At 40.1% G+C, this 10,777-nt stretch overlaps 1 protein-coding gene across 1 annotated transcript; it reads right to left on the reverse strand.

Moving 5' to 3' along the window:
• Positions 1–961: 961 nt before the first annotated feature.
• On the reverse strand, positions 962–9,184 carry LRP2BP (LRP2 binding protein; the record flags this gene model as incomplete). Its single annotated transcript, XM_080343371.1, has 7 exons — positions 9,080–9,184; positions 7,811–7,924; positions 6,278–6,420; positions 6,099–6,204; positions 5,397–5,620; positions 2,860–3,025; positions 962–1,027 (listed from the first exon to the last, which is right to left on the reverse strand). Exons 2-7 carry the CDS (start codon positions 7,862–7,864, stop codon positions 962–964), a joined length of 759 nt encoding a protein of 252 aa, XP_080199497.1. The 5' UTR covers positions 7,865–7,924; positions 9,080–9,184.
• Positions 9,185–10,777: the final 1,593 nt, after the last annotated feature.

Here is a 10,777-nt window from a genome sequence, read left to right on the forward strand (position 1 = left end):
AGTTTCAAAAAAGTGTAAGTCATGCCAGAGTCCTAAGAAACAGGCTGATTTTTGCACATACAAAGTTTTACAAGTAAACAGATGTTTAAAAGTGTGCAAACCTGTCATAGCAATCAGCAAAATTTACTAGTGGTTAATCAAAGTATCTTTGGATAATAGATTGAGCACAACATTGCTCAGGGACACACACTCATAGCCAAAAGGTTGTCAACTATTTGTAGTACAAGCAGAGGCAGTATAAATGCAATATGAAGAAGGATTGAAGAGCATGGGCTTTGTGCAGAGGACATGTATGTAGGATGTTTCCATACTCATGTTTTTTTACACAGTTCTGTAAATAGTTATCTTCTAGTTTGAAGCTTAGTGTCATACAGGCCAATTTCTAACTTTGAATCTCTGCAGTCCAAGAGTAAAATGTGTTAAGACACGTAAGTAGATCAAGGTGTGTTAGAAAAGCATGTAAAGGGAAGTATACACGCTGCTAACAAAGGGAAGATTTAAGAGTGGCTGTGATCTGTGAGTGGGTTGTATGAGAAGACTAGACAAGTTTGGGTTCAGGCTTTTAGCTTACAATTTAAATACTAAAAAAACAACCATTTAAATACTAAAAAACAACCATTTTTATTTGGTCTCGGTTTGATTCATGTGCTATATAGCAGTATGACATGAAGACAACATAGGACATCTGTCCCGGTAAAATGTCCTTAATAAACCTGAAGTCTTCAATAGCATTTTTAAAAGTCTGCCTTTGCCTCTACTCAGTTAAAGGACGAGGATGAGTGTGAGCTTTTTGCTTTTTTTTCGTTTTTTTTTTTATAAAAAAGAATCAGTAAATTGCTTTAAGTAATAATTTATAGAAAGTTGAAGAGCAAACAGTAAGTGATGAGCAGTCTATAATTGCTGGAGATTAAAGATGGTTTATTGTTGGAAATGCATTTATATACTGCAGTTCAAGGAAACACTAAATTCTTCCAAGATTAGCAGCCAGTTGAAGGTCAGAAGCAACACCAGGATCCAGAAGGCATGCCTTTGAAAACAAAGAATAGGGAGTTCTATTCATATTAATAGTATACAGCTAAAATAAAATTGTATGTTGTCAATATAACATTAATAAGCTCTTTAAGTTTTGTTGGCAGTATCTCAGATAATTGACTTGTTAAAATATTAAAGACTTAATATATTCAGCTTTAAATCCGTTTCTGATGCCACGTAAGAAAAACGCAGTATTTAAAATGAGCATACTTGACTGTAATGTTAGGCTTAGTTTTATTTTTTTATTCTATTTGTGGGTATGGCATGTGCTGGTACTACAGTCAGAGACATGAATTTATGTACAGATTGGATGGTTTTCATTCACTTCCATCATCTACCTCAATACCCTCTGGGACACCCATCTTCTCTTTCTTGCCTCTTTCAAAACTGACCGGATCTAAGAACGGGAGGCCAACCATGCAGCTGAGCAGTTCATTAAAAAAAGCGAACATGACTTGCATTTAAGTGTATATAATTGTACAGTTAACATGAGAGTTCTTTTCCAGATACAAAAGAAACCTAACACACTCACAGCTTTTGTCTTTTACTTGTTTTATAGTTACTGTGTCAGATAGCTTAATGTATTTTTCTGTCCCTTTGCTTCTGTTGCTGATGGAGAGGTGCGTGGCTCCAGGCAACGGAAATCTTCTCTCTTTGTATTAAGCTAGTGACAATCCTAGACCAGTCTCAGATGTACCACTAGTGAATGATGAGTGGAAGCTGTAATTTTCGTTCAGCTGCAGTGTTTACACTAGACATGATGGGAAGGGCTGTACTCTCACAAAGCCATGCAGCAGCACAAGCCTGGTGGGCCCTTCCATTCCCAAAGACTTATCTTGGAGTGCTGGCTACAGTGTTTGGAACACCCCAGCCTGTGTTCCTTTTGTGGTCTCTTCCTCATCCTGTCCTCTAGAACACTTGTCACAGCAGGAGAACAAAATGTTTGCAGTGTCCGCATTCAGAGGATCACCTGCTCTGCCAGGCCTCTTGTATCAGCAGCTTCACTGAGTAAGGAGCCATGAAAACTGTTATTTGATAACTTATCATTTACATAACTCTCTATTTATTTGGGTTGCACCAAGCTGGACATCAAAGTATTCTACTTGCAGAAACAAATGGTGTCTACATGCACAGAAATCACAGAATGTCACTGAAGCACAGATCTAGTCTTGCTACAGTCCCTTCAGTTGGCATAATCATCTTGCCTTGACTGTACCTTTAGGCATCACTGATATTATTTATCAGATTCATCTTCTGCAAGCCATTATTGATCTTCTTCCTCAAGCAATAAATCTTACTTCAACTTCAGAACTTTCAAAAAATGTGACCTATTTTTCCCCCCCGTATATCAAGTAACACTAGATCCTCAGCTATCTAAAAATGTAAACATAAAAATAAGCATGACAAGTAGTTATGACTGACTTAAGTATTGTTAATGAAGGCTGTAATTGTTAGAGAATCTATAGTAGAACATAAGTTATGATTTTTCAGTTTGAGAGAATGACAGATGGCAAATCAATTGGGGAAAAAAATTTATTAAAATAGTTCAGCTAATTCATCTTGCAGGTTACCAAGCTGCGCTGTCATGATTATCACAGATTTTTTTGTTTGTTTGGCAGAATGCATTGTTTCATTAAGCAAGTGGGCAGATGGTATCCTTTCAAGGCTATTTTTAGATGTTTTCAATGTAATTTTATCACTCTTCATTTTCTTGCACAGATTTCTTTTTTTTAACATAATGTTGGAGTCTTTAACCAGACAGTAAATTTAAATATTCAAATCTGAGGTGTCACTCAATTTCATGAGATACAGACTTCCCCAGCTTACCTTAGAATAGTATTTTTCAGCAGCAGCTTGATCTTGCTGTGTACCACGGCCAAGCTGGAGGCACCTGGCCAGGTAGAAAGCAGCCATAGCAGCCCCCTTGGCTACGTATGTCGGAAGACAATCAGTGATCTTTGCCAGCGTAGCGATGTCGTCATTTTCTGTAGCCCTGTTGTGGAATTTGCAGCATTAGGTCAGATAATGTTATTTCGAGCAATCATCTAAGTTGGCCACATATGACTTGACAATGCCTGCTTTCCGTTTCCATCATTGTCCAAAATAAGCTGAAATTTATGTGTATTCAGCAGCCTGATGAGGATTCTTCTGTTCAGTATTTTAGTCTTATTTGAATCTTGTGATATTAAATAGCAAACAAATATGTTACTTTTGCAGTCACTTTTGATATAGTTATGAGAGTTATAAAAGGCAGCATATTTTATGCTAATTGTTTATATTAAAATATTTCATGGAAACTAATATTTATGTGGAAGAAAGGCAAAGCTCTTAATATAATAGAGCAACCTCATCTAGTGGAAGATGTCCCTGCCCACAGTGTGGGGGTTGGAACTAGATGATCTTTTGATGACCAAACAAAACCATTCTATGATTTTGTGATTCTAAAATTTCATGTTCTTACTAGGATATTGGCAAGTCATAGTAGTCTGAAGATCTTGAACATACTCCAGAGCCTCAGGTTATAAGACCCACTTACGACAACCACTTACATCTAGTTCAGCTCAATTATTTTCTTTCTTCTGTATGCATCTGCTTGCTGTCACCTTATTTTTAGCATGTTGTTTTTACTAAGAACCATTTTAAGAATCAGAGGGACACAGTGAACATTGTTTTAACTACCAGGCTGTAATAACCTAATATTAGGTACAACATTTTCTAAGTGTGAATGGATTTTTTTTCTATTGTCTTGAAACAGACACCTGCAAGCCTCATATCCTTTTGAGATGCCAAACAGTAATTATATGCTTCTTCACACATCATTCTAGTTTGCTGTTGTGTCAAATATTTGCAGAAAAAAAGGAAAGAAAAGTGCAAGTCATTTCAGTTTGTAGCTACTCCCTACAAATCGGTGTTTATGAAAGATTATTCTGAAGTAACCCTCTGGAGGACAGTGCCTGCTAAATCACTTGAATGTGTTGACAGGAATATTCTCCCACCTAATTTGGTCCTGTTAACAAATACATTAACACAACAGAAAAAAAGGGGAAAAAAAAAACAAACCAACCAACCTACCAAAAAAAACCCCCAGCTTATTAGCAGGAACACTCAAATATAATAACAATAACCTGTTAACTCTTTTATCTTCCCTGACAATATAGCATTTTTGCCTGCCTTTCCAAAAGGCGCACAAGGGGATGCTGATGCAAATAACAATACCCAGTCAACTCTAGTGCAACACAACTGACTTGAAGAACATACCTTAGCAATGGGTAAGTAGAACTGTATGGGATGAAATAATTGTTACTTGAAGTGAATAGCTAATCCAGACTCCAAATATCAGGCAAGGTTGTACTGTACATAATCACATAATGGTTGTATGTTTGTACATAATGGAACAACCTACATAGTTGGTATGAACGTAGGAGGCCAAGCAAATTTTAGCAGGAAAGGTGATTGATACAACTAGCTGAACTGCTATGAGATTTTTGCCTCAAGGCCAACTGCAATCCCAGTTCGGTGGAACTGTTTCAAGTCCGGTGGCAGCATCATTTGGTTGAGAAATTGTCACTGCTGGCTGCAGTGTGGGAATTCCATTGCTGTTTTCTGCAGTCACAATTGCAGCTGATGAAGGGTGCTGTTCACTTGTCTGAATAATCTACCGTGCAGCATTGACTGGAGGGGATGCATTCCAAGCAAGACAAGCTGGACTAGACTGAATAGCCATCAGTCTTCTTACAGCGCAAGAGAAAGAAAAGCAGCAGTTCAGAGAGAAAACAAGCCTTTTCAGCAATGAGTGGAACAAACAGCATTCATAGTCCAACTACTGAATTACTAGAGCTGTTGCTATGCAGTTGAATATACAGGTTGTATGTACTAAGAAACACCCAGTATATATACCTGGTATCAAAGCTTGCATTTCCTGTAAAGGACATGGGAACAGGACCAAAGCACGTTGAGCCACAGAGCAAGGAAGTGATGGAGTAGAAGACAGAGGGTAGAAATGACACTAAGATGGGGGAGATGGAGAGCAGAATAATACTTGTAGGGGTTTAAAAGGGAACGGTGGAGGCAGGAGCCTGGAGGAGGTCATGGACTGAGGAGATGGGAAGGCAGAGTTGCGTGTGGCATTCTGGTTAAAGGCTGTTGTGCTCCACAGGATCAGAAAGAAAAGTCCAACTATACTGAGTAACTAAAAACTTCTTAGTATTAATTTTGTCTGTGATTTGCTATTCCTTCTTTAAAGATGAGCGTTTGTAATTCTTGACTTTGCGAGATAAGAGCATGAACTTCTTAATCATTTTAATCCAAGTTACATGATCTTACATGAAGAACCATAATAAAAAATAAAGCAAAATTAACTTCACCTTTTGGCTAATGCAACAGCTGTTGAGTAAAATTTTCTACTGTAATAATATTCCACAAGATGGCCTTGAGCATAGGTGTTTCCACATTCTGCTGCTTCTCTCAAACACTCCACAGCAGCTTTGGTGTTTTGACTTACACCTTGTCCATGGAGATACATAACACCAAGTGCTCCCTGTGATTCCAGATTTCCATTGCCACATGCTTCAGAATGCCAGAAAAAAGCCTACAGAAGAGGCACAAAGTTGGAGGATATATTTACTTCAGCTGTCTTTCTTGCATACTTTTTCCATCAAAGTTTTTGTATCACCCATCCTGCAAGAAGTGTGCTTATACATAAAAGAAAGTGGAATCCTTGTAAGGCTTTTGAACCTGCTTCATTTACAGTCAGAGCTGTCAATCAGTGACACCTGCTTGATTTCTGAAGGTTACCAAAGCTGACAAAACTTCAACCTATTCCATCATTCTCCTTGATACACCCACAAAAAACAAACAAACCAACCCAAAACCAAACCTTCCTGAGCAGTGTCAAGTGAGTCAAAATGAGGGATTCTGGCCATCTGTTTGTACAGGCTTAAATGGATGATAATGCCTAGCAGTACTTAAAATGCAGCTTTCAGAGTCAAATGCATCACCGTAACCTTTCTGTGAAATTCAGAACTAATTTGGACTCATGAAACTCAAGAGCTATGAGTGGGCTTTACCTTCTTCAGATCTTTTGGAACTGACACACAATAAAACAGTCCTAAAGTGCTCTGGGCCTTTACGCTTGCTTTTGGATTCCCATGGTCTGCAGCAATCAGCCACAACCTAAGGAAAAGAGAATAAAGTTTAAGTAACACAGCATCTTATATTTGTCAGGAGAATTACTGACTGCTGTTACCTCTCAGCTTCCTCAGTTGACCGCCTAACACCACATCCTTCATAATATGCTCTGCCAAGATTGTATGCAGCTGCAAACTTCAAGTGTCTTGCTTTCGGAGAATCAGAAGAGAGTATTTTCTGCATGTATTCCACTCCCTTTTCCTAAAACGGAGACATTTTAGTTATAACATTCAGATTGCAAAGAGGATGTCATTAAAGAACCTGAGAATCCACTAACTTCTGCAAGACAGGTAATTTTTCCACTTTGAAGAAAGGCTGAGGCATACTGGTAGGACAGTCTGGAGAACAGCATCATATCAAAGCACAACTCATCTTGGGTTACCAGACAGCCCCTGGATCTTTGACTCCAATATATTTTTAATGTGAAACATTTCCTTATAAAGGGTCATCTGATATTATATTACTCTTCATTGATAAATATTGTGTCAAAAATATTCTTTCGCTTACATAAATGAATGTGACATCCTAAACTTGCCACATTTTCAATTTTAGACTTCTGTAACTTGTTCATCTTGCACAATGTATCTGAAATCGTATGAGCAGCTGTATAGTGTATCATCCAAGGACCTCATAAGTATTTTGGAAGCAAAATTTACACTGTTAGGATTTAGTATGGACACCCTGTTAAAATACACTAGAGATAGTCCTTCATGAAAGGTTCTTCTTGTATTCACATCCCAAAAGAAGAAAAAAATTACTAAAATGTTTACTTGCAAGGAAACCAGTGTGGTAATTATACATGCACACAGAACAAATGAACCACCTCTAAAAAGCACCAGAATATTTTCTGCTCTGCTGACAATCCTCTAAGCCCCAGACAAGCCCAATCTGCTAATATACTGTTTGGTTCAATTTTTTGTCCTCCGATCCTGTTATCTACCCTTTCTTTCACCCTATTTGTATTCTTTCCTCTTACCACTCTTTAAGGTCATGCTCTCCAATAAATCATCTATTTTTCTTCTTATTGCAGCAATTCTTTGCTTTATTGTCCTTATTTATTTTTTTTTGTAGTGTAATTATAAAATTTTAATTCTTCAAATTCTTGCAAATGTAATTCTTCATTTGTCTAATTTAAAAATATTACTGCCAACCACTGGCAGAAGCACAATCTGCTATAGCACCCATATTAAGAGAATTGAAAGTACCTTAAAAAAAGGTCTTTGTGCAACAGATGTTTTACACTTTGAAATATAGTTGTTTCCATTTTTATACATTTTCATTTCTACACACTGCTTATTAGAAAGTAACTAATAGCAATTTTTAAACATAGTTTCCACAAACCCTTATAAGTTATATTTTAAAATACAAATGATCATATTTTTCAGATAAACCTATTTTATTGTAGCTACTTTTTGAGAAATTCTTCAGCTCAGAACCCTTAATAAATGACACTTAATAAACATCTGTACTTAATGAAACCAAAGCAAAGACATGTTTATTTTAAACTAAATATTTAATCAAGTTTACAAAGAAGCTCTTAGTAATTATCAGCTAATATGAAAAGTAAAAAGTGTATAGCTAGATTACTCACAGGGTTTTCTCTAGTGCCTAGTCCATCATAGTGCATTACACCGAGCTGATACATTGCTTGAAAGTCTGTATCCTTGATTTTTTCAAATTGTATTAATGCCTCTTCATAGAGCCCCTAGGAAAGACACAATAAACAATGAAGTGCACAGAACAAAGAGTATATATGGCAGTTTAACTCTCCAGTATGTACTCTTACAGTTTTTCAACCTGGAGCGTTTTCCTCTTGAGCAAATAACAAAAAATTGCCACCACAGAAGTGGCAGAAAACAGAAGTCGAGTAAGTCAACAACCCCAAGAAAGTTGGATAGGGTGGATGCACTAGCTTTCATTGTTTTTACATATATTTAAAACCCCTTACATATAAGTAGTGGTATACAGACATCATCTCTGAAACAAAAAGACATTTCAATAACCTTTTTTCCCCTCCCTCAAAATGCCATCTTTTAAATGTATTGTCATTTTTTATGTATGGGCAGCAATATGTAACACAGACATCCAAGCCAGCTCATCAAGAAACAGGCAGGTCTTCTGCTCCATGGGGTCTTGATCATGCCAAAATCAGGCAATTCATTAAGGAGAACATTACAAAGAACAGGGCCCAGGAAGCAGAAACCCTGAGTGAGTTAATTCTGCTCCTGCTGCAAACCCTGAAAGTGATTTACACTGTGCCACCTCTGCACTATAAACAGTACTGAATCCATGCACGTCACATTTGAAAGGATGTTTACTACATTCTTTTGTATCTTCTTGAACTGAGCTATTCTAATTTCCACAGTAAATTGATGTTCAAGTAACCTGTCAGACAGACACTGTTTCCTGAGCATTTACTTTCAAATACAGGGGCAACCAATTTTAGCTTAAGTAGGCAGGTACAGAAATCTCCAAGATAACATTTTTCAATGAGTTTCACCAAAACCAGTAGTTAGCTGGCGAACAAAGACTGAAAGCTGCATCTTTGGGCAGGGACCAAGTACCACATAACTGAAAACACTGTGTGTTGTGTTTGGGCAGTCAGCTGGCTAAAAACCAGCTCAGCTTGGAAGTTAGCTGTAGGGACAGGCTGCTGCTTATGAGACCTGGGAGGGAACTGGAAGACACCACTAGATGCTTGGGGAAGGTGTAGGAAAAATGCATTTAGGGGCAACACCTGACGATTTTCATGGTGAAAAAAAACCCCGTCATTGCGTTTTTTTAAGGTGTCTCTTTCCACTGAAATGGTATTAAATATTATCAGCTTTATAGTATTTACTTAAAAGAAGGAAACAACAACCTCTTCGTAGTACAGTTGTCCTTTCAGAAAACGTGCCAGAGTATCTCCACGTGCTATTCTCTTCTCCAACAGCTCTTCTGCTTTTGCAAATAAAGCAGCATGGCTGCAGTTCTCTGCTTAAAAATAGACATACATCTGGGGTTTATGGTTTGTTTTGTTTTTCCTTGCCCTTCCCAGCCTCCCCTCCCCCCCCCCCCGAAACAGGTGGAACGGCATCAATAAGCACACTAAAGGTCTGAAGCTGGTGGTGTCCCCTTTTTAGTATTTTTTAAAAGACTAAGTTGAAAGAAAGGGCTATTTGATAAAAATCTGACCCTTGTGAACGTTCAGTTCTCCATGGAAAAGCTTAAAAGGCAACCCAAACAAAAGAGGGGGTCTTCGCACCACAAACCCCCTTTCCATGCCAGCTGGGAAGCAACAGGGCTGGGGGACCCTCAGGACCCGGCCCGCGGGGCGGCTGAGGGGCGGGGTGGGCCCCGCTGCCGGCTCCGTACCTGGCGGCCCGCGGGCGGGCCGAGCGCTGCAGGCCCGGGGCAGCCGCTCGCTCCGCAGCTCCATCCCGCCCCGGCGCTGAGCGGGCTCCTTCCGCCGGGGCTGCCGGCCGGCGGGATCCCGGGTCCGCCCCGCCGCCTCCGCCGGGCGCCGGCGCCTCGGGCCTGCTGGTGTCGGGCTACCCGAGTCCCGGCCGTGCCGACGGCCGCCCCGCCGAGTGAAGCGGCGGCCGCCTCCAGGTGGCGGGTGGCGGCCGTTGTCCCAGTTGTCCCCGTTGCTGTCCCGGAGCGCCGGGCTGCGGCGGCAACAAGCACGGCTCCACAGCCGGGCCTTGGTGTCCCACAGCCTTCGACAAGGTGGGAAAACGGGGTTCATTTTCCGACAGACGGCAAAGTGACAGCGTCATTTAGGCCGGGAGTCTGTGGAAATAAAAATTCTAGTGTTGGCCAGTGCCAAAAAATGTGAAAATACATGACGGGATAGGACGGGCTGCAGCTTGGGCATCCATAGGGGCTTTCCTATTAGCTGCCTGTCCTGTTGCACATGAAATCACAGCATCACAGAATGTCAGGGATTGGAAAGGACCTTGAAAGATCATCCAGTCCAGTGCCTGCACTGGAGCAGGAACACCCAGATGAGGTTACACAGGAAGGCGTCCAGGCGGGTTTTGAATGTCTCCAGAGAAGGAGGTCACCCCTCAGTCTCCTCCAGGCTGAAGAGACCCAGCTCCCTCAGCCTTTCTGCTGTGAGAAAGCAAATATAGGGGAAAATGACAGAAACTCTGAGCACCATTCCATTAAAAAGGCACCAGGCCATGAAAGTTCAGTCTGGCAGACGGGACTTCCTTACTGCCAGTGACCACAAACTGTTTGCTGTGATGTAGTTTGTTTTCCCCATATAGATACTACAAAAGTTAGAAGCATAATTGAGAGAAAATGCTGTTTGAAGCTGATTTATCCTGAAATGTAAGGCATTGTTTCTACTTCTGTTGACAGCTTCAGGCTGTCTCTCATATAAAAAGGGAGATTACACCAAAATGCTGTGAGAGTGCTGTAAATACTAATCTTTAGCTGCATTCCCAGGGGTTTTTTTCCCCCCAGATGATTATCATCCTTTCATTTTTGGCTATGCAATCTGTTTCTCTAGCAACAGGGATAGAGGCAACAGTCAAAACAGCAGAGGAATGCTTGCACATTGGTGCGGTTA

Source organism: Nesoenas mayeri (assembly GCF_963082525.1).
Source record: "Nesoenas mayeri genome assembly, chromosome: 4".
In the NCBI taxonomy this organism is placed as follows: Eukaryota; Metazoa; Chordata; class Aves; order Columbiformes; family Columbidae; genus Nesoenas; species Nesoenas mayeri.